This window comes from Microtus oregoni, unplaced genomic scaffold (assembly GCF_018167655.1).
Source record: "Microtus oregoni isolate MIOR12 unplaced genomic scaffold, Mior012 000033F_ref0000390, whole genome shotgun sequence".
Taxonomy (NCBI): Eukaryota; Metazoa; Chordata; class Mammalia; order Rodentia; family Cricetidae; genus Microtus; species Microtus oregoni.
Window position 1 is genome coordinate 3823286 of NW_024543092.1, and position 23920 is coordinate 3847205.

At 43.1% G+C, this 23920-nt stretch overlaps 1 protein-coding gene across 4 annotated transcripts in view; it reads left to right on the plus strand.

The window, feature by feature from the left end:
• Window positions 1-23920, plus strand: part of Phactr2 (phosphatase and actin regulator 2) — a 268683-nt gene that overhangs the window by 239382 nt on the left and 5381 nt on the right. For all 4 annotated transcript variants that reach the window (XM_041680164.1, XM_041680166.1, XM_041680168.1 and 1 more), the window contains 3 exons: window positions 788-849; window positions 2357-2494; window positions 15322-15398. In XM_041680164.1, the coding sequence (XP_041536098.1) occupies window positions 788-849; window positions 2357-2494; window positions 15322-15398 (277 nt within the window). The remainder of the gene's footprint in view (window positions 1-787; window positions 850-2356; window positions 2495-15321; window positions 15399-23920) is intronic.

A 23920-nucleotide genomic window follows, 5' to 3' on the forward strand; every position in this document is an offset into this window, starting at 1 on the left:
AGTCTTTCTTCACTAGACTCTTTAGAATGTAAGTATTTACGTATCTTGCTAGGAAGTAAAATCAATGCCTTACTTAATACAGAAGAGAGACAGGAAACACACAAAAGCTTTCCAAATAGCATCCCATAAATCCTGAAGGCTGCCTATTTCTTTAAAAATTCTGAACTCTTTTTTCAATCCCATCTGTTGGACTGCTTGAAATTGCACTACTTGATGAAGCACTAGAGAAAAAGACGACTTTGGAAAGTTAAAGTCACAAGAAAATAAATAATTTCTACCCGCAGTACAACTTGACCCCGTTCAGAACGGTGGTTTGAAAGCCAAGGCCCAAGGAATGCTTACATTTTGCTTCTATGGAAACATAGGAAGACAGATCAAATATTTTGGTTGGGTTTGAATGGAAGTCAGCAGCTCAGACGTGCATGGGATGGTTCTAATTTGTTCTTTTAACGTGCCTTGGAGTTTTCACATGAAGATCAGATCCAGAAGTAGATATTTTTTTATCTGAATTCTGGTAGTTTATGTTTCTAAGACAATAATATGTGCATGGAACAAAGAATCAGGAAGCAAGAAGACAGTCCACCAGTTCCCTATGGGAGAACGATATCATTGCATGTATGCATAGATATCCCATGCGTATGACTTGTTCTTTCTGCAGAATCCTTTGATAGATTTCTAGCATGATGGCTTGTATAATCAGCATATGCCAGAGCCGGGTAGTTGTTCCTGGTAGACTCTTCTGATTGTACAATCATCTCTAGTAACTATACTTATGCCTAATTAACAGAAAAGAATGAAGAAGAGGAGCAAGAAGCAAAAATGGAACTCAAACGGAGACTCAGCCGGAAGGTGATGACATTTCAATTGCTAATGAGCATGCGTGTTCTGGGATACAGTTTATCTTCGTTAGATACAAACCCACTCTTAACACGTGACTGGGATGTTTAGGAATGAGTGCTTCTATTAGGCCACCATGTGATCCAAGGCATTAAAATGAACAATGCACACAAATTAATTATCTTCTACTTGCGTGCTATGTTCATTTTGAAAAGTTAACAGCTTGTACATTGTAGCTAATGATTATGAAAATAGGTATGTTAAGTGAAAAAAGTTTAAATACAAAAATGAACAAAAAAGATGTCATACACAAATCTTCCATTTAGAGAGCCACCATTAGCATTTCAATATATTTGTATGCCATTAATTAGGTTTAAAAATGCTCACACTCAACATTTTATCTCGGAAATACTAAATAAGTATTTTGTGGCTCTTAATGATTTGTCTCCACTCTGTAGCAAGCCTGGGTGACTAATTTATTGAGTGAATTTGACCACAGTGTTGCCACAATTGACAAATGGCTTATCTTTAGAACCAGGCAATTGTCTCCACTTATTTACAAAAATACAAACCTGATCCCAGGACCACGACTTTGTTTTTTCTTCTCTGCTAAAATTAATTAGCCTTTGGAAAAATTAAGGACGATCAGATTTTATCTTTCATCATAAATCCTTGTAGTCTTTTCTCAGATAACCCTTCCATACCTGGAAGAGAGCGAGCTAACTAAAGTGTGAGTCCATAGCCAGCCGAGAGTGTGGCCTGACTCGGGTTGTTGAGCGCTGGCTGGGGAGCTCACAACAAAGCATTCCGAGATAGGTCTGTCTGGGTGCTTGTGGAAGGACCAAGAGAGTAAAGCAAGGGCACCCCAGGGCTGGCCGGATTAAATATGCGATCAATTTGAATGGGACAGAGGACTTGAGAAGAAATCCCCAAGAACAGACATGTCAGAAAGATTGCAAGAAGGAGTGTCCTCCATGAAGCCTCCTTCATCTGCCAGTCACCTGTCCTGGCTGTGTTGGCCAGCGCAGGACCTGTCCCCATCTCTCCAGGAAGACCGCCCTGTAGCTATACCCTTCTCTGAGCCATTTCTGCAGAGAACACCACATTTCTACATATGCCACACTCACTTGGAGCAGAGACTCATTTTCTAGGAGTTTCATAGGTTTTGTCTTAGTCCGTCAGCCACCACCTTAACCGTCCTTGAACTGTATGTTCACCACTGAGTGTTCCTGTGACAGAGATGACAGGCAAACCTTAATCTTAGTGCCAGGCATGCTATGGGGAGTCGCACAATCCAGACGGTTGCCAAAGGCTGACCTAGCTAGCAGTGATGATTTTCTGGTCTGGAAATGAGGGCACCCTGCTTTCTAGGTCTCGTTACAAATTCCCAAGATGCCATTGCTTTTCTTTTAATACCTGAAAGTGACCTTAACTTTGAAGCCTTCCAGCCAGAAACCTTGCCACCTAGAGACTGTAAACGTGTAACTGATCTCTGCCTTTCCCTCCTAACCTCCTGTAGCTCAGCCTAAGACCTTCTGTGGCAGAGCTACAAGCCCGAAGGATCCTGCGGTTTAATGAGTATGTAGAAGTCACGGATTCTCCGGACTATGACCGCCGCGCCGACAAGCCCTGGGCCAGGTTGACACCTGCCGACAAGGCAAGTATCTCAGTGTCCTTTTGTGCTTCCAAAACCTGTGTGCTCAGCCTCTGCTCAGCCATCCTAGCCCCTTTCTCCCTCTGGAAGTTTAAATACAAGCGTTCGTGTAAAACAATAGCAATACAGTTCTTTCTACTGGGTCTCAGTGAAAGCTGGTCCTAAATTGCTGTGTAACCTGTCTTCATCAAGTGTAGTGGTGGAGGCTTTCTTAATTGTGATAGGAGGCTTTCCTCATCGTGATAACAGTCTTGGATATCAGCTTGACTGCATTGCAAAATACCTAGGAGATCATAAAGCGTGTATGCAGATGTGTTTTGTCAGGCCTTGCCTAGAGGCAGCTAGACTGAGAAGTCTCTGGTCTAAAAACGAATTCATCCCTTGACAGATGCATAGTATTACTGGCCGCTGGTGAAGTGTAGTAGGTAGGACCTGGTTGGCAGCACGAATATTATGGGAATATTGGGAGTTTCTTCTGGTGGTAGCCTTGTCTGCTTCGCTGCTGTCAGGCCGTGTACTGAGAGCTTCTTTTCTCCACTGCACCATCCCTGATAGGCCGACATCTCTGAGACTGTGAGCTAAAATAAATATTCCCTTAAGTTGTTTCCAAGAGAGGTTGCATAGCCCGAGATTAATACCGACCATTTGTTTTTAAGTTTTTCACGTTACCAGTTTACCAGTATCTCTATCAATGAGTTCATAATTTTTTACTCTCAGTGAAACCTGGCATTGAATAAATACCTACCATACCTGTAACTGAGTATTTAATGATACTGTGTAGAGACGCTTCTTAAATAAATGAGGCATTTTGTCAAGCATATACTATGTGCGAAGGACACATTGGAGATGTTTATCAAGAAACTACTAGCAAGGGTGAGGCCCTGAGTTCATGTCCCAGCAGGGCTGAAAAGAAGAGTGGAGGGGCACAGCTAAGAAAGGCATCCCAGGAACATTTTAGAAAAAAAGTGATAAAAGAGTGTAGAAGAAACCACTGAAAGATGTGAAAAGAGAAGACACATCAGCCAGGAGGAGAGCGTTAGAGGGATGACCGTGAGTGTTTAATGCCCAGAAAGAGGCATTTCAGAGGACTGACCGCTGGAAGACAGTAAGGATAAACACAGTCGCCAAGGTCTCAGCTTTGAGGGAAGAAGTTAATCATAAGCCGAAGAAGGGCATCAAAATGGGAGTCTGTCTTTTTAATTTGGAAAAGATTTTTTTTAATTATTTATGTCATTTGTTGGTTTGCTTGTATGTCTGTATGAGGGTGTTTTTGTAATCCGGAACTGGAGTTACAGACAGTTGTAAGCTGCCACATGGGTGCTTAGAATTGAACCAGGGTCCTCTGGAAGAGCAGATCATGCTCTTAACCACTGAGTCATCTCTCTAGTCCAAGGGATCAGGGATGGAAATTTTAACAGTTTTTTACTTGAAGGAAGGATCCAAAAATGAGGGTAAAGATGAAGTCTACATGAGGAAAAGTTTGAGCGAGACACGATCGTTAGAGCAGAAGCCAACATTTAGTAGAAAGCAAGAAAAGGCCGTTGAAGGTGGGATGGTGCTCACAGGCAGGGAGCAGGCACTGAGGAAGGAGGCTGTGGACAAATACCTCCATGTGCAAACACACCATCAAATGTGCACAGGAACTTAGATTCCACTTCTGTGAACTGCTGGGCTTTTGCTTGTCTTCTCCTGGCTTGTTAGATTCCTGCTGATTCATAGGGGTTCTTTGTAGATTCAGGTTTCTTTTTTTATTTGTTTTTTTTTCTTTATTTTTTTTGTTTATTTTTTTTTTAGTTGTTGAAAAAAAATTTCCGCCTCCTCCCCATTTCCCATTTCCCTCCCCCTCCTCCCACACATTGCCCCATCCCCCCACTCCCCCCCTCCTCCTCCCCCCCATTCCATTCCCCCTCCCTCTTGAGAATGAAGAGCAGTCCAGATTCCCTGCCCTGTGGGAAGTCCAAGGTCCTCCCACTTCTATCCAGGTCCAGGAGGGTGAGCATACAAACAGGCTAGGCTCCCACAAAGCCAGTTCATGTATTAGGATCGAAACCTAGTGCCATTATTGTCCTTGGCTTCTCATCAGCCTTCATTGTCTGCCAGCACCATTTGTTGAAGATGTTTTCTTTCTTTCATTGAATACTTTTAGCTCCTTTATCAAAAATCAGGTGTTCATAGGTTTATGGGTTAAAATCCGGGTCTTCTACTCTATTCCATTGATCGACTTCTCTGTTTTTATGCCAATACCAAGCTGTTTTCAATACTGAAGCTCTGTAATAGAGTTTGAAGTCAGGGATGGTAATGCCTCCAGATGTTCCTTTATTGTATAAGATTGCTTTGGCCATCCTGGGTGTATCTCCTCAGTGTAGAAGCAGGAACCATTCCCATGCAGATGGAACTCCTCAGCACTGAAACATGGATGCCTGGTAGTCCAATGACCCGCAGACAAAAGGGCGAACTTGGGGGGCAGGGCTGGGTTGAGTAGAGCACAGGAGACCCTGCAGCACAAGCTGAAGGTCCCCACGATGCCTTTCGGGGGTCCTAGAGGCCTTACCGATAGGCAGGCACTCGCCGCTCTGGGTGGATAGCCTTAGTGTAGGAGCAGGAAACTGTTCCTGAGCAAAGGACCTTGCAAACAGCACAGGCTTGGGGGCAGGGTCGTGTGTAAGAAAGACAGCCCTGCAGAAGGAGCTGGGGGAGGTGGGGTTGTGCTCTCTTCTGGGACAATCCGCCCCTGGATAGCACACACTCACCCATCCAGATGGAACTCCTCAGCACCTAAACAGGGATGCCTGGTAGCCCAATGAGCCGAGGACAAAAGAAAGAACATGTCAGGCAGGGCAGGGTCCAGTGGAGCACAGGAGACCCTACAGCACAAGCTGAAGGTGCCCGGGCTCCCTTGCAGGGGACCTTGAGGCCTGCCCAGTATGCAGGCACTCACCGCTCTGGATGGGTAATCTTAGTGTAGGAGCAGAGAGCTGTTCTTGAGCAAAGGACCTAGCAGCTTGGGGGGGGGGGGCTGGGGGGCTGGTTGGTGTATAAGAAAGACAGCCCTGCAGCAGGAGCTGGGGGAGGGAGGTTTGTGCTCTCTTCCGGGACAATCCGCCCCTGGATAGCACACACTCACCCGTCCAGATGGAACTCCTCAGCACCTAAACAGTGATGCCTGGTAGCCCAATGAGCCAGGGACAAAAGGAAGCTAGATTCGGGTTTCTGTATGGTGAAAATAAGCCCATGCCTGCTTCCGTTTAGGGACATGTCAACTCTGTTTATGGGGCTTGTTGATGGAAGAGAGACGCCTTAATACAGCTGAGTTTAGTCGAACTCTTTCCTTCTGTGTTATGATTTCATTTTTGTCTTTTGAATTTTCCCTGGGCCAGAAGGAAGGCTCAGCAGGTAAATCACTTGCCTTGATAGTCCTCCATCGCTAGGACCTCCGGTGAAAGGAGAGAAGCACCTTCCACGTGTGTTGGACACTCAGGTCCCTGAACTCACACAGTAAATAAAAATGTTTTGAAAGTCTTCCCCTCATGTACGAGCTACATCATTACATGTGTAGAACGAACCACATTTTTGTTATAAAAACTTCGTTATGAAGCTCTATCTTAAGAAATGACTCTTTTCTCTAAAGCTTCTTTTATTCAATGTTACTTTGAACTGTGTGAGAGAAATAAATTACTTCAGACTATCTTATGACTGTGGATTTAGACCGCAAACCAGGTGGGCAGTTGCCTCATAGGTTCAGTTCCTCAGCCTACGTTCCCACCCACCCCACACTGACTCCAGCTCAACATTCCCTTTGTTGTCTTCTGGGGCTCAGGCAGCATAGCTTTGTGTTAGGATATTCCATTTGGTCTCCCCCATCTTCCATGTCCTGCCTGCTTTTGAAAATGACTACTTAGATTCGCCAGATTTAATGCAAGTATCCTCAAGTCAAAGACATTTTCACTGTTTACTTTCCTTTTCTGTTTGTCTCTGTTTGTCTGCCCTCCCCCAGAAGTTTCTACTCTCTTACCAGCCATTCAATAAATTTAAGATAGCTTTTAATGCTTTATCATCTTCACTGTTTTTCAATGGAAGGGTTAATCAAGGCATCTAGCATATCCTATAGCAAGAAATAGATTTATTCCAGTTACTCTCCTTCCAGCTGTGGACTTTCCTCACTCTCCCCTCATTCAGCGTTGACACTGCTGCAGCCACTGTCCCCATGCAGTAAGATACCCTAAGCTTGGTGATGTAGAACAGAGAGTTTCATTATATCTTGTGGATTTCATAGGTCAGGATGTATTCAAGCATCCTTTGGGCAATTCCACTTTCCATGGTTGACTAAGGTCCTCAGCGTCACCTGCTTGGTGACTAGGCTTCTCTGAGAGGTTCAGGACTGATTCTTCAACATGTCTTGTGTCTTGGTTTCCATAGCCCAGAGGTGGAGCTCAGCTGGGCTGCCCACAGAACCACTTACACATTGCCTCTTCGGCGTGAGTCAACAGACCTTTTCCCCGAGCTGGCTTCCCTCACAGCAGGCTCTGTCCCCAGAGAGTCCAGTAAAAGCCACTTGGCCTTCTCTAATCATCCTTAGAAGTCTGTTGTGGGATATTTGTGCATTGTGTCAAGATGTATTTGCTGTGGTTGGTGTAATGAAGAGCTGAACGGCCAACCGCTAGGCAGGAGGTTTAGGCATGACTTCTGAGTCGAGAAAGGAAGAGGAGGAAGAATCTAGTCCCGTGAGAGATGCCAGTAGCAGGGAGAGGAAACAGGAGGTGCAGGATGGAAGACACATGGCAGAACATAGATTAAAATAAATGGGTTAATTTAAGTTATAAGAGCTAGTTAGGTGCAATTAATTTCATAATCAATAAGAAATTTCCATGTCATTATTTGTAATCTGGTGGCCCAAAGGAAAGTCTGACTACAGAAGTTACTCAAGGTGCACATCTGCTTCATCCTGTTGGCTCCAACAAGTCATAAGGCCAGCTCAGACCCAGGGGAATGGGGTAGATAGGTCTACCTCTTGTTATGGGAAGGGGATTGATAACTCTACTTCTTGTTAGGAGAGCAGTGGGGTCATATTGTGTCGACTGAAGGCGGATTGTAGCCATCTTAGAAAAGTACGATTTGCCACATCCATTGCCAGCCACCTGATTATTCAAATGCCAACCTTTATACAGGCCAGATAAACAGTAAAATCCTCGACTATGCAGGAGTGACGGTTGACATGACTAACTACCCTTATATGCAAACTCAGTCTCCATCCATCTAAGAGCCATTCCTTGCCTTTGTCCTATTTGTGGGAGGCAAGAGCTCATCTATCTCCAGCTACCATGGGCAGAGATTTTTTTTTAAAAGAACATTTTGAACTGAGACAAAGAAGGGCTTTTGTCTTGAGATTGTTAAACGTAAGGGAGTTGGGCCTTGCCAGGTTTTCTTCTACAAGCCTGGTTTCTGTTCTGGAGTACTCTAAGGACATGGGAGTCTCACATCTCCCTTGACCATGGCATCTGAGCCCAGGGCAGAGCCAGAGTCCTTCCCGACTTACGGGGGTGGCTCATTTCTCCCGAGGAAATCTCACACATTTATCCTGAGACGTGTTAAGATCTAAAGGACAACATTTTTAGGGCTGTGTTTTTATTGTCTGTGTTCCCTAGGAGAAAACTGTTCTCTTTAAATAAGAATTTGTTTTAGACCAAAAAAAGTATACTTTTAAAAAAGTACAAAATAGGATTGAAACCTAGTGCCATTGTCCTTGGCTTCTCAGCAGCCCTCATTGTCCGCCATGTTCAGAGAGTCCGGTTTTATCCCATGCTTTTTCAGTCCCAGTCCAGCTGGCCTTGGTGAGCTCCCAATAGATCAGTCCCACTGTCACAGTGGGTGGGTGCACCCCTCGTGGTCCTGACTTCCTTGCTCATGTTCTCCCTCCTTCTGCTCCTCATTTGGGCCTTGGGAGCTCAGTCCGGTGCTCCAGTGTGGGTTTCTGTCTCTATCTCCATCCATCGCCAGATGAAGGTTCTATGGTGATATGCAAGATATTCATCAGTATGGCTATAGGATAGGGCCATTTCAGGTTCTCTCTCCTCAGCTGCCCAAGGAACTATCTGGGGACATCTGCCCGGACACCTGGGAGCCCCTCTCTAGCCTGTTTGGATGCTCATCTTCCTAGACCTGGATGGACGGGGGAGGATCTTAGACTTCCCACAGAGCAGGGAACCCTGACTGCTCTTCAGACTGGAGAGGGAGGGGGAGGGAAATGGGAGGTGGAGAGGAGGCGGAAATTTTTTTCAATTAAATATATATATATATATTAGAAAATAGAAAAATGCAAATATTAAACCTGCTGTTTACATGTAGTGTGTTTTATACGTCTGTTTTGTGTAGTATGTGTTACACACCAAGTGGTGTGTGCTTGTTGTCAAATAGCTGAGTATCCAGACTCACGAACAGGAGACATGAACTGGGATTTAGATCAATGCATGGCATTTTCAGAAATGTCTGAAAATACCGTTTTCTCCATAACACTGAGGAAAATTTAGTACTCTCACACCGTTGTTACAATGTGGATATACAAGGACTAGGTAGATGGTTCTGTAGGTACAGTGCTGCCCAGTAAGCCTGGAAACCACAGCCTGAATCCTCGAACCCCTTGTGAGACAGCTGAGTGTGCGGTACATACCCACAACCCCAGCACCAAGGGGCAGAATTAGCTGGCTCCCTGGCATGCCAAACAGACAGTCTAGCTGAAACAGTGAGTGTCGGGTTCACTGAGACCCACTGTTCTAAGAAATATGTGGAGGGTGATTGAGGAAACCTCCTGATGTCAACACTGGGTTTCCTTGAATGTCCAATGAGTGTATGTGGGTGGGTGTGTATAAAGAAATAGGGCCTATATGCTAAAAACATTTTAGGTAAGGATGAAAATAGCATACTAACTGTCATTATAGCAAAAATTATTGATTTTTATTACTTTTGCCTTAAAATGTTTCATAACACCTATTAGTCATATTTTAAATAATGTATTTGATTCATTAAGTTAATTAATATAAAATTAATTAAGTGTGACTTAACTATTGGGTTAGGAATTAGCTTATGAGGGGGCTGGAAAGATAACTCAGCAGTTATGAGCATCAGCTGTTCTTCCAGAGGAACAGGGTTCAATTCCCAGCACCCACGTGGCGGCTCACACCTGTCTGTAACTCTAGTTCCAGAGGATCTGACACCCTCACATGGACATAAACGCAGACAAAACACCAATGATCAGAAAATTAAAACAAAGTGAAAATAGAAAAGATTAAAAAAAAAAAAAGAATTAGGTTATGAGGCCAGCAAGATGGTTCCGTGGGTAAAATGTTTGTCCCAAGCCTGAAAACCTGAGTGTGGTCTCTGGGACACACGTGCTGGGAGATGGTTTCCCTCCAACTGCATCCATACCATGGTACGTGCGACCCCCTACTCAAACACACAGGCATGCACACGTACGCAAAAGCAAATAAATGTAGCTTTAAATTGGTTTTATTCTTTAATTTTTGATCTCTATACTCCACTTGAAAAACCTAGGGAAAGTCAAAATGACTGAAAGCTTGTATTACTTTTTTAAAGAAAATGAAATTCAAATATTATTTAGACTCCGAAAGTAATTTCAGTCTGTGGTTCCACAGCTGGATGGAAATTTAAAATACTCATGAAAGTTTCAGCTTAGAAAATTCTACGGAGCTGCTGAAGAGGTTTGGTCCTGACAAGGGTGCCGTTGTGCAAGCTGTGAAGGGCCTTGTCTCTAAGGGCCAGGGAGGGCATGGGCCGCTGGGTGGGGGAACTGCACGTTGCTGGGAGGTTCTGGCAAGGTGCTCTAAGATGTACTGAGAGGAGGCATAAATATATGTTTTGAGAAAAATTTTAAACAAGATTTCTAGTGAACCAGAATACGGGCTGCTTTCTGATGATATACAAATCTGTCTCGGCTCTTAAAACTCTTAACAATATGGTGGGTACGAGGGCTAGGGAGACAAAAAGTCTTCCCAGGAATGCGCTGTCTAGCAAGATACTCGGGAAGAATGTGATCCCACTTCCCTGTAGAATGTCATCCATTGACTCATGGCATGCACACTTCCCTCCCCATGACATGGGGCTTCATGAGTCAGCCAGCAATCCTCCCTTTGATACTAGCGTTTTAGCACAGAAATAAACAAAAGATATCGACTGGAAACTCTAATTCTTCTCTCGCAACCCACGCTGTCATGTTGGAAATGGCCGCAAGAGCCATGTTTTCAAACAACTGCCTGGTGTTCCTTGCCGAGAGGTGCCCCTGAACTGCCCACAGCTGATCAGATGGGGGATGTACGTGGCTACTCACCACCAGTCAAACTTAAGCTTGGTTTTTGTCGTTTTTGTGTCCTGTGTTTAATTCCCATGATACAAGCCACCACTGTTCATAGGGTCTCAGTGCAAACTCCTGGCATTTGGGGTTGCTATTGCCTGTTTTCTTCGAGATCAATTTCAGCTTAATGGTTTACATAGGGTGGTCCGGTGCAGCACCTCGGGCTCCAATCCCACTGCCTCAGTCTATTTCTTTTATCTTTCAGCAAAACCAGCCCCAGTTACACTTAGATTGAGAATATTTGGCCTAAAATCTGGTCTCATCTGAAAAAAGGAGGTGGGGGGAACAAAGCTGTGTTTATACTGACCCTGTACCTGGTCAATATAAAAGATCTCCTTTTTTCTCCTTCGAACCCCTAAGCACTCTTCCTTCTTACCTAATGGAGTAACTGTTAGACTCCAAAGTAGGTCCTTAGTGAGTAGATTTTGAAAGTGAAGACTGTCCCCATAATCAGGCAAATGCGGACACCCTGCAGGGTTACGCTGATTACCATACTGTTACGTACAACTGACTTTTCACTTCTAAATGCAAGCCAGCACACTCATGGCAATGAGGCAGTTATCTGGATTAGCGAGGCCCCAAAGCCCATTTTATTGGATGTATGTAAGGCTTGTAGGCTTATGAGTGGCTCCATTATAATCATTTAAGCACTTTTGATATCCAGAAGATAATAAGACCCCTCTGGGCTTCTGTTTCATCTTAGAATACTGTTTAGGTTATCAACTGCCTTGTAACAAACCAGCCCAGAGCTACTGGCTTAAATCAGTGATTATAGCGCTTGCAAGTTTCTGGGGGAGGACTTCTGGAATGCATCAACCCAGGGGTTTATTTCAGGCTCACATGGCGTTGGTGAGATGCTGGGCCTTGAAAACCCATTTCCAAAGTAGTTTCTTTGTGAATGTGTGTATGTCCTCTTGCTCCTTGACCTCTGTCTACATGGCATCTCATTTTCTGAAGTCTTTCTTTGTCTTGGGGCGTCTCGTACTACAGCTTGCTCAGGGCAGTCAAATGTGTTTTATGTGGCAGCTGGCTTCCAAGAAGCAAGTGTCACAGAGCCAGGAAGACACTGTCCTTCGACTGGTATCATGGAGCGACAACTTTACTTGTCTTCTTATTCAGCGTCATGATAGGGTTTATACCCAGAGTCAACTCCAAAGAAGCAGACACCAGCCACATCTTAGGAACGCAATGACAAAATGGCCTTGCAGAGAAGATGGGATGCGCCCACGTCTAACTGACTTTCAGGGGAAAGCAGTACGCATGAGGGGATGTGGGCACTAGAGGGTTATAAATTTCATTAATATAAATATTGGGTGGAATGGGGGCACAGTTTGTAGTTGTACTGATTTACAAACTCCATATCCCAAGTGTTTCTCTCTGAATGTTTCTCCTGGATTTTGCCAGACTCTTCAGCTGGTAGCCAGCCCTCTGTCACTAGTGAGTCCTTCATCTTGTTTATGCTTAGCTCTCCTGCAGCAGGGTCCTGTTGCGCTCCATTGAATTGTCTGGAATAAAAATGAAAGAATTGTTAGTCACAGTCCAAATAATATACCTTTTAAAAACTTCACGATATTTTATTGGTAACTCTACAATATTCAGCACATTTTTTTTTTAAACTGAACCTGTCATCAGAACTTTTTTTAAATTGTTTTTACTGAGCTATATACTTTTCTCTACTCCCCTCCGTTTTCCCTCCTCCCCTTTAGTCCTCTCCCATGGTCCCCATGCTCCCAATTTACTCAGGAGATCTTGTCTTTTTCTACTTCCCATGTAGATTAGATCCATGTATGTCTGTCTTAGGGTCCTCTTTGTTGTCTAGCTTCTCTGGGATTGTAAATTGTAGGCTGGTTTTTCTTTGCTTTATGAGTGAGTACATATGATATTTGTCTTTCTGGGTCTGGGCTACCTCACTCAATATGATGTTTTCTAGATCTGTGAATTTGCCTGCAAATTTCAAGATGTCATTATCTTTTTTCTGCTGTATAGTACTCCATTGGGTAAATGTACCACATTTTCCTTATCCATTCTTCAGTTGAGGGTCAGCACATTTTTAAAAAATATATTTTGAACTAATATTCTTAATTGCATCATAAATTTTTATTCCTATTTTCTAGGTGAGTAAATTCTCTAGCTTTCTGTTACTGTTGAAAAAGAACCCCTAGAATAGCTAACCTATAAATATAAAAAAGTTTGATTCATAGTTCTGGATGCAAGAGTTACTTCATTGCTTAGGGCTAAGTAATGTCTAAGTAAGGTCTAAGTAATGGGTGCTTGGAGGTATCATATGGTTGGAGCAGGGAGTACATGGTGAATCAAGTCACTTACATCATGAGTCAAAAGAAGAAAGAGAAGATAGATCATAGTCCCATAATCTCTTCAAGGGCATGCCCCAAATGACCTAGAGACATGTCCCTCACAAAGCCCCACCTCTTAAATGGTCACCCTCCCTCTAATAATACCTCCCTGGACAATGGGCTGTACCACGTGGACTTCAGATAACATCGTCCAAATCACAGTGGTAGGAAAGCTGCAGCTTGAGGGAAAGGTCCTCCGTGAGTATCATACTGCCGTGGGAAATGTAGCCAAGACCAATACCATGTCTTCTGAGCTTAAACAAAGTCTAGCACGGCCTCTGATGAAACCTGTGGAGAGAAGAAAGTTCAAGTGAAAACAGAGATGGGATCCCTGACCCCGTTCATATCGAAACACTTCTTTCCAAGGAGGAGCATTGCTCTAGAACTTCATCAAAGCAACTGTCCAGCTCCTGATGCTAGTGCCGATTGTTACTATAGCCAAAACCGAGTGTCCACATTGTTGTGTCTTGTGAGCCAACTGTGTCACGTGCGACTCAGGTTCACAAACAGGTCTCTGTCTGCTTTGGCACTTCCGAGAGTTAGTAATAAGAATCATGACTGCTGTTTATTGTCCAGGTTCCCCCCAAAGAGACTTCCAGACCTAAAGAATATATCTAAGGAGAGGAGACTGTCTGTGACAACAGGGCTTAATTATTACACTAAAATATACTTGGAAGGAAGTCTGTGAAGTGTAGAGTAATGGTTAATGACAGGAAAGAGCTATGGAGAGGTCTCGGGGCTTTCTACTATCTTTTCCGTTTTTCCGAAGTTCATTGACTTTCATTCGCAAAGTAGATTCTCCTATCTTTCTGTGAAGGGACTTCCTGTGGTTTATGTTGACATTCTGTGTTTATCTGGAGCCAAACCCTTTAGCACAGATGTCAGAAGGGTGCTTTATTCCTACTTTTCCTTTTATATGAAGGAAAGCATTCTTTGTGTAAAAGACATTTATAATCTTCTGTGTTTGAGCTGAATAGTGCAATATACATAGAGTTTAAAAAGATCCTTTTAGTACTTTTTATATGAGTAAAATATCCCTTGTAGGGGGAAAAAAGTCGGAAATAAAAATAAGTCAAAAATTGAAGCTAAACTCATGCATAATCCTGCCACTGTCTGTTAACAGACAGCCAAAGTTAGCATTTGGAGGGGTGTCTCAGCTTTCCAGTCTGCATGCATAAGCATTTTTGTTGTACATGGCATGGATTATGTGTTCCTTAAACAAGGCCGCCTATTTGATGTTTCTCCGACTGGCTTTAAATGCTGTGCTGAATTTTCAGTCATTTGTCTAAACTTTCAACATGAAAAAAATAAATAGCAATTGCCTTCTTAACATCCCTGTGGCTGCAAGTCAAAGCTGCGTTGCTGTGGGCTCCAATGTAAAACTTTCCGAGGAGCAGGGTATGGATTCTCTGAAAAACCTCATGCCTTGCATTTGCCGTGGTCAGAAGAGGGTGGAGGGACATTCTAGACCCTACTGCCGCCCTCCCCACAAAGGACACTCTCAGGGAGTCCATCCTAGCCTCAGTTTGGCTTCCAGCTGACTGTCCCTTTCTCAAAATGCCAGTGACCAAAGGTGTTTATGGGTTAGGAGTAGTTCTAGAATTTGGGATATTTGCAAGGACATAATGAGAAGAAGTAGCTGAAGGATGAGGACTGTGTCCACACACAAAGTTCTCTGATGGGGCCTGGAGTCTAGTTCAGTGGTAGAGTGCTTGCCTAGCATGCATAAGGCCTGGGTTCAGTCTCCAACCCTGCTTTAAAAGAGTTCATTTGTGTTGGTACATACCGCACACACATCTCCTGCAGGTCATTTTACACGTTTTTGCCATGGTTCCACTTTACAACCATCACGGGGGGGGGCAGGTATGGAATTTTCCACTTGTGGCTCACACACCAATACTCAGAAAATTTGGGGTTTTGAAGATCTTCTAATTTTGGCTTTTATGTCAGGGGTGCTCAGACTGTAATGTATTTCATTTATTAAGTCTTAATCTGAGATAAATTAGTAATTCTTTCCCCAAAATGTTATATCATAGAAGATTGTCTGTCTCGTGGATGCTGTGTACGTTGGGAAAATATGGGACCTAAATTCTGTTTCGTTTTCTCCTGTTTAGGCAGCAATAAGAAAAGAACTAAATGAATTCAAAAGCACAGAAATGGAAGTCCATGAGGAGAGCCGACAGTTTACAAGGTGGGTAGACAAGATCGAGTTTTGCAGGGTGAGAATACTCAAGACTGGAAATTTCATGTCGGGTATACCGTGTAGTGATTTCATTTTTAAATGTGGTTTGTCAGAAATTGTCTAATGAAGGTTTCGGCTTCCCTCGCCTCTGTCTTTCTTTGCTCTTTTGATTAACTAGAGTCCTGGTGGCAAATTTAAAGATATGGCTGGACCAGATTATCAATGTCTAGACTTTCCTGATTGGCTCAATTGTGTCGTTTAAGTGCACCTAAACTGATCTCACTGGGAGAAAAGGATTCTACAATGAGGTCTTGATTTTTTCTTTCAGTGAACTGTGAATCATTCTGAAGGACTATATTATGGTTCTCTTTTTAGTTTCTTTTTTGGGGCCAAAAATCAAGTATTGTCATAGCCTGCTCTTAAACTGATATCGGAAGTTCTGTGCTCTGAAGACACCCTGGTAGCAGGCGGTGTGGGAACATATGTGTTACTTATTGCTCACAGGACAAGACCTAGGGCAGAAACTGAATTTTGCAGAAGCTAGATCTTATAATGGGAATCAAGTTTTGATTGGCTCCCCAGATACTGCTGGGATCACCATTAATCTCTGGGATCATGAGCCTGTAAAAAAAGAAGCCTTCCTTTGACTCACAAGCCCAGAGATCCCAGGGCATGTTCAGTTCTTTCTACTGCTTTGGGACCTATAACAAGGCATCATGGTGGTAACACATGGGAACACCACTCCTTCCTGCTGTGACCCAGGAATGAGAATAAGGTAGAGGAACAGGCTTGGGTCCCATTGCCCTCACAGACAAGCCCCCAGCGACTGCAAGGCCCTACCCTTAAGGTTTACAGCATTCCCTGGAGAGCCAAGTTGAGGCCTGGAACTTTAGCACTTGGGCACCTAAGATCCAAATGTTAACAAGTGTAATGCTGTGGTTTGTCTCCCCACTACTCCTTGGTTTTCCAAATGACAGAAACTGTGTGTGTGTGTGGGGGGGGGTGGAATCTGAGTGTTCACATTATCTAATTTCCAGAAGTAACAGCTATTCTATTTAGTTACAATCTCATACATATATTAGCTTTGCTTTATGTAGCAAGCATATTCCTAAAATTTTGCTCAGAAATTAAATTTTTAGAAACCAAATTGAGGGTCTGAGGTGATAGCTCCATGGGTAAAAAGGGGACTCTCCACACAAGCATGAGGGTCTGAGTTTGGATCTGCAGCACCCATGCAAATAGCCTGGCATGGCCATATAAGCCTGTGGGGGCAATGTTGTGGGCGCAGAGACAGGAGGATGTTTGGGGATTGCTGGTTGCCAGGCTATTAGGGGGCTTGTAGGGCAGAGAGATACAGACGCGAGCTCAGGATTCCGTGAGAAATCCCGTCTCCTCTGACCTCAGTATATGTTCGCACATACATGAACACAAACTTATATAGCAACACACACATACACACACACACACACACTCACACACATAAACACACAATTGAAGTAATAGAAAATTCCAGGAAATGAATGCATGAAGAAGACAAGGTTCTCTGTCTTTTAGAATGCAAATACTGATGCCCTACCCTAATTGCATTGTCTCGATGCTGTGATCTAGAGACAGCCTCAGTTGTAGCTGGGTCTTGCCCCCTGAGCTGTAGTGTCTGCACTCATCCCACATGGTCATTCCGATTGGTTTTCCTTGTGTAAAACTTTCCTCTAAGTCATAAGTTCTGATAGCTTCATCTCCATTCAGTGGCCTGAGGTGAGAATAAATTACAGCAGAAAATAAGCAAAGAAAAATGTATTTTGTAATTCTAATTTTGTAGTTTTCATTAGTTAAATTTAATTAAATTTTGTAGTTCTAATTCTCCAGGAAGCATTTCTGCTGGAAGGCCTTCTTTCTGTTGTGTTCTCTAAGCAGATTCACTAAAATTAGCCATGGGGGGGGGGGGATAGGGTATCAGGGCCGTTTCTTTTTTATGTCTTTTGTATACGAAATGATGTATTTTAATTAAGCATTTAAGTAGTGCTAAAGTTTATCAATAAAAATGAATCCTCTACTTATTTTCCACCCTCATCTTTATTCTCCTGGGGAAGAGCTAGCTAAGGGCTTTTAGGCATTTCTTTTTCTGTGCATTTATGAATGTGTCCAAATATAATATAATTGTGTGCACAGACTGTTTATCCACATCCAGCACGTAGAAAGCCAGTCCCTCCCTGTGGTCTCTATGGCGCTCATCTATCTCCATGACTGCGGCGTCCCACAGATAATGTACTTCGCACGACTGAGCAGGTTCTGCTGGTTGTCCATGACACTTCAGCTTTTCACGGTCGACACTAAGTCACTGCCGTCACGGTTATGTCTGTGTGCACATGCCATGACTTCTGTGGTTGCCCCATTGACTGGATTTCCTAGGTGACTGGGTTCATGGGTTTGGTAGCTTTCAGAAGACTCCTCTCTGTTCTCATTTAAAACACTTCGTTTTCTGACTCACAGTTAGAGGATGCTGCACGCTCAGTCACCGTCATCAACAGTTGGTGGGTGACCTCAAGGTTTGTGCTCTCCAGGATAAATTGGAGCATGCTAATTTCCACACTAATCTCCAGATGGTTGGAAAGCTTCACTCATCTTTATTGACCCTTTTTGTTTATTTATTTAACGTTTGTATTCAAACCTTTGTAAATTTTCTTTTGGACTGCCTGCCTTTTTTAGATGGATTAGTAAAATCTGAGATATATTTTGCAACCTGCTGTCAGCCTTTTACATTCTTTCCACGGTCTTTTGTGTAATGTTTGCGTGCTGAAATCTTTCTGTGTTGTTACTCTTTTATTTCATTGGGTTTTTTTTTCCTGTGTGGAAGGGAGCCAAGAATACAAAACCATTGTTTTCAACTGTTTTTACACTTAAGACTTTAAGCCATTGCGCACCTCTTTCTGTGTATGATTCAAAATCACACATGAACTTTGCTTTTGTCAACCAGTGCTCAGCCTTCCCTGTGCCATTTATTGCCCTCTAGATGTGAAGTTCGCTTTGGGCACATCCAGAGGTCTGGGTTCCATATTATGCCCTGGATCTTTGACTGTCCCTGCCTTAGCTAGTGACACTCTTGAACAGAAGGCTTGTAATGTGTTTTTCTATTTGATGGGATTTTTTTTCACCTCCAAAAGCCTATCAATTATTTACTTCTCTGTAGAAATTCAGGCTCACCTTGTGTTTTGTTAAATAATTTGTTGATGTTTTTATTGTTTAAGTAAATGCTAACAGATGAAGGTTAGGTAAGTTTTGAGGTGGTAACATCTCATGCTGAGGAGATGTGCTTAAAAAGATTTTTTTAACGGTATTGATCAACACTCTTTAAACTATCATTTCAGATAAGGAAAAATTAAATATTTATACCACCAAAATAAACATGCCTTGCTCAAGAAGTCTTTAAGAGTTGACAGTAAAGCAAATGTCTACTGCTATTTTTCCATTAATTTACATGACATCATTAGAGTTGTATTCCAGCAGGGAAGTATTTTTGGCTTTGGAGGTATAAAAATCATGCTGTGATTTTCATGTTGGTGTCAGTATTTCTTTGAAGAGGAAAAAGTTCTAATAAACACTACTGTTTCTAGTCAAAATAATGTGAAAATATGGCCATGCATTTCACTTAGAAAAGTACTCCTGTAAAAAAAAAAAAAAAACACAGCACTCTCGGCATTAGCCCCCGCATGGGGCATAAACACGGAATCCTTATCCATCTTTTTTAATTGTAGCCTAGACACATGGCAGCAATTCTTTGTTCTAGTCAGTGCCAGGCTTTATCTTCCATATCAAGCAAGCCTTCCTATCAGACGCTAAGCCTCTGAGACCCACACACGGTCAAGGTAGATCATGTTGAAGACTGCTCTGTTCCCTACCTGTTATCCAGACACAAGCAAACACACAGACACAGACACACACAGAGACACAGACACACACACACGCAGACACACACACAGACAGAAACACAAACACACAAGACACATACAAACACATAGACACACACAGAGACAAAGGCATACACACACAAACACACACTCAGACACACACACAGAGACACAGACACACACACACAAGACACACACACACAAGACACACACAGATACACACACAAACACGCAGACACAAACACAGACAGACACACAAGCCACACGCAAGACACACACAAACACACACGCACACACATGCAAAACATACACACGTCTACGGCCATACCACCCTGAATGCACCCTATCTAGTCTGATCTCAGAAGCTAAGCAGGGTTGGACCTGGTTAGTACTTGGATGGGAGACAGACACACACATATGGCGGTCCAACCATCTCCCTCAGGATCTTTGCAAAAACTCCCCAAAGGCTGGTGATACTGCTTATCTCTGGGGAGGAGGGCTGGTAGCTGGGGCACACACAAGAGAAAGACTTTTTGCCACAGAGGCTTTCAAACCTTTTGAATTTTTGAGACAGGGGAATGTTTTACCAAGTCAACAACAGATACAGGGAAGAGATCCAATTCCTGAGACCCTGTTTTAATAAATAAGGATTCCAGCCTGGTGCTTCATTTTGATTCATGTGCCGGCATTTATATCGTGAATACTTTTAGCACAGCAGGAAAACACTTCTTTGACCGCCATCACAGAATATCTTCTGGTGCGTATGTGTAAGTGTGTGTGCATGCATGCGTTGATGAATTGTGTTGATCTGTTCTCTCCTGCAATCCTCCTGGTTACTCCCTGAGTTTTCTAGAGACGTTTTTGGGATTTGAAGCACAAACTAGGACTTACAACAAGGATGGGGACAAGTGCTCCCACAAGAACTTATCCTCGAGCCTGATAAGGGACCAACTGTGACCTGCATTCTTTAGCATGTTTACCGCTTCTCTGGCTACACTCTGTATTTTCCCCCTTTGTTGCCTACTCGGCTCATTGCTTAAAACCAAAAAGTTGAACATACTTGAATAGCGGTCTGGATGTTGATTATGTAGTCATTACATTCTCGAAAGACACCACTATGACAAACAGAATCCACTCTACTTTTCAAGACAAATGGAATTTCTATGAAAAAACATCTAAATTATGATGGCAAATTACATAAAAAGCCATATTTTGCTTAAAAGTAAAGTATGAAGGGTCACAGTAGTAAGACTTGGGTAATTGGAATTTTCTGGATAGTATTTTTTATTTTGTTTTTCAAGAGAGGGTTTCTCTGTGTAACAGCCCTGACTGCCCTGGAACTTGTTTTGTAGAACAGGCTGGGCTCAAACTCACAGAGATCACCCGTCTCTATCTCCCAAGTGCTGGGATTAAAAGCATGCACCACTACTGCCTGGCTAGTATTTGTTTTCTAAGGATTTTATTGTATTAACTTATATTAGATTTGTAATCAAGAGAGAATACCACTTTTTACAAAGTCAATTTAATTTAGCACAAAATAACATTTTAAGGTGCAGAGTATCTTCACATGTGAATAATTTTATTCATTTATGAAATGTTTGCTTATTAAGTAAGGTGCATTATCATACATTCATTGTGTCATTGAATTGAAGCTTTCAAAGTCAAAACAGATCTAAAGAGATTTTTTTTTTTTGTATCATAACCAGCAGACACACAAGATATTGCCTGAATGCCTACAGTGTGGTGCGTATTTAAAATTCAGGTGCATAAAAAAACCACACTGAGAGTGAGAGCAAAAGTTCTTCATAGTTATTATGCAGTATTCTTAAGGGTCTGTAAAATTTGAGAATTCTCTCAAATTCTAAAATACTTTTCATGTAAAATTACTACATATGAACATACATTTTTTTTTCAAGCAGTGATTTCATTTTTTGTCTTTTGAAGTAGGGATTGATATACATAGATAGGAACCCACTCTTTCGGCCACTAGATAGGGTGTGACTTTTCAAAATGTGACACTGTAGGGGTTGCAGCCTGCACTGCATAAGGCCCACACATGCAGGGACTGTCCTTAGGGCTGCAGCACGCCCTGTGGAGGGCTCACCACAGAAGGGTGAGAGGGCTGTTTGGGTTGTTACTCTTCAGAAGAAAATGTCCATAATTCAAGATCAGACACAACTTTAAAAGAGAGTGAATGAAAAGCTTGTGTCCATAGGGGAGAGGAAATCCGTTTGTTGCTTCACCAACTCGAAGCCTAAAGCCAAAAATGTCATTCTATCGGAGAGGTGAAGTTCTCTGAGATAAAGCTAAACACACCTAGGGAAAACTGCATTTATATTCCGTCTAGCCATTAAATTCTATAGCCAAATTTGAACAGGGGAAGCCTCATTTTGCAGGGTGAAGACATCTTTGACTGATTGAACACTGTAGCAAAATACAAGTTTGTGCCAGGCAGTGGCGGAACATGCCTTTAATCCCCGTACTTAGGAGGCAGAGGCAGGCGGATCTCTGTGAGTTCAAGACCAGTGTGGTCTACAGAGCTAGCTCCAGGATAGTTAGGATTGTTATACAGAGAAACCTTGTCTCGGGAAAAAAAAATAGAAAAACAAAAATACAGGTTTGTGTCTGTTTTTCCAGATCTTGGGGGTTGCTATGAATAGAGGCTGCAGCCATAGCTAGCCACCATACTCTTCTGAGCCAGCTGGAGGAGCTAGTATCATATCACAGTCAACCCAATGGAATTCACTTTCAGCCCAGATTCTTGGGCAGATGCTTTGTATAGGACAGCGAGAAAACCTTAAGTGTTTTCCTGCTGGTTTGGAGAAATTAAAATCAGGGTTCTCTCCAGAAAATGCTGGGCTTTAGAAGAATCCTGATGGGAAGATAAGATGTCCTGTGTCTCTTTTGCCCACACTTGTCCTTTGGATCCAGAACCCGGAAGTATCTGAAGAGAGGGACTTGGCAAAATATTTGGTGCACAAAAGTCATGCAAAATTGGGAACAGGCTAAACAGTCACTAACAAATGAGTTTCTCTGCAGTGCCCAGAAGAAACTGAACCCGAGAGGGAGAGAGGTTGATGGTTTTCTGTGTGAGGGCCACGAAGGGATGAGGTGTTTGTCTTGTTCCCCGAACAGTCTCAGGCAGGCTCTAGTCCCTGTGTGCCACAGCACGGTGTGTTTCTCGGAGGGAGGTGGAGCAGATGGAGCAGATGGATCAGCTGCTCTAACCACTGGTTAAAGCTTGAGGGCACTGCCTCACGTCCCGCTGGAGATGGAGGTCAGGACTTACCCCTGGTCAAAACTGATCAACACTGGCTAAGGTCTGAGTCTATGCATCATTGTCTTGGCTCTGGTCTGTCCTCAAGGTGGTCTGATAAGTTAGAGGAAAAGCGTGTGGAATCTCTTCCCGGAGGCAAGTTTCTCCTCCAGTGGACCCAGGTCCAGTCAGCCTTGCCCTTACCCGGCATGGGATTCCTGGGACAATTCTTGTTCTTTATGGTTTATTTCAGTGGTCTGATAGCATGAGTGCCTCTCTTTGAAATATGTCCTCTCCTGCCTGGGTAGTCACAAGACTATAACACGAACCGTCCACCCTCTTTGAATGAAAGCTCAGCTACCATGTTTTGGCCTATAATACAGGAAAAACGAAAGACTCTAGAGCCAACGCCTCTACTTATCACTTTTCTGTCTTGGACAAGTGACTTCGCTTCCCAGTGTCTCAGTTTCCACAGTAGAACAGTGGAAGTCCGTACTCCATAGTCGCTCTCTGTCCTCCATATAAATGTGTGCCCTATACGCATACAAAAACAATAAATAATAAAATATAAGCCGGGCGGTGGTGGCACATGCCTTTTAATCCCAGCATGCGAGAGGCAGAGGCAGGTGGATCTCTGAATTTGAAGCCAGCCTGGTCTACAAAGTAAGTTCCAGGAAAGCCGGGGCTGTTATATATTGGTTTCTGAGACAGGGTTTCCCATATAAACACGTGTGTGTGTGTGTGTGTGTGTGTGTGTGTGTGTGTGTGTGTGTGTATGAAGATAGGGACTTGTGAAATATTTTATGCACAAAAGTCACGCAAAAGTGGAAACAGACCAAACAGTCACTAACAAATGAGTTTCTCTGCAGTGCCCAGATTCGACTTCCAGCACCCCCATGGCAGTTCAGAGCTGTCTGTAACTCTAGTGTCAGGGAATCGGATGCCTCTGTAGGCACCAGGCGTATCCGTGATGCACAGACATTCACAAAGACAAAACACTCAGACATAAAAATCAGTAAAAATAAATTTAAAAAACTCCAAGTGGTGAAAGTCAGTTTGAAGTCACTGGTAGGGGCTGGTGACAGCCTAATGAAAATGGTCTACTGGCTTTGTTGGGGGTGTTGTTCTAATGGTTGCAGGGAGTGTTTGTCTTACATTGTTTTGTTTTCTGTTTTGTAAGATAGCATCTCGTGTATCCCAGGTTGGCCTGGAATGCCTCATATAACCAAAGATGACTCATATAACCAAAGGTGACATTCCCCTGTCTCTACCACTCAGATAATGGGATTACAGCTGTGTGCCACCATGCCTATCATTAAAATGATAAAATAGTGATTATTGTGTTTGCGTTTCATATCCACAGGCTAGGT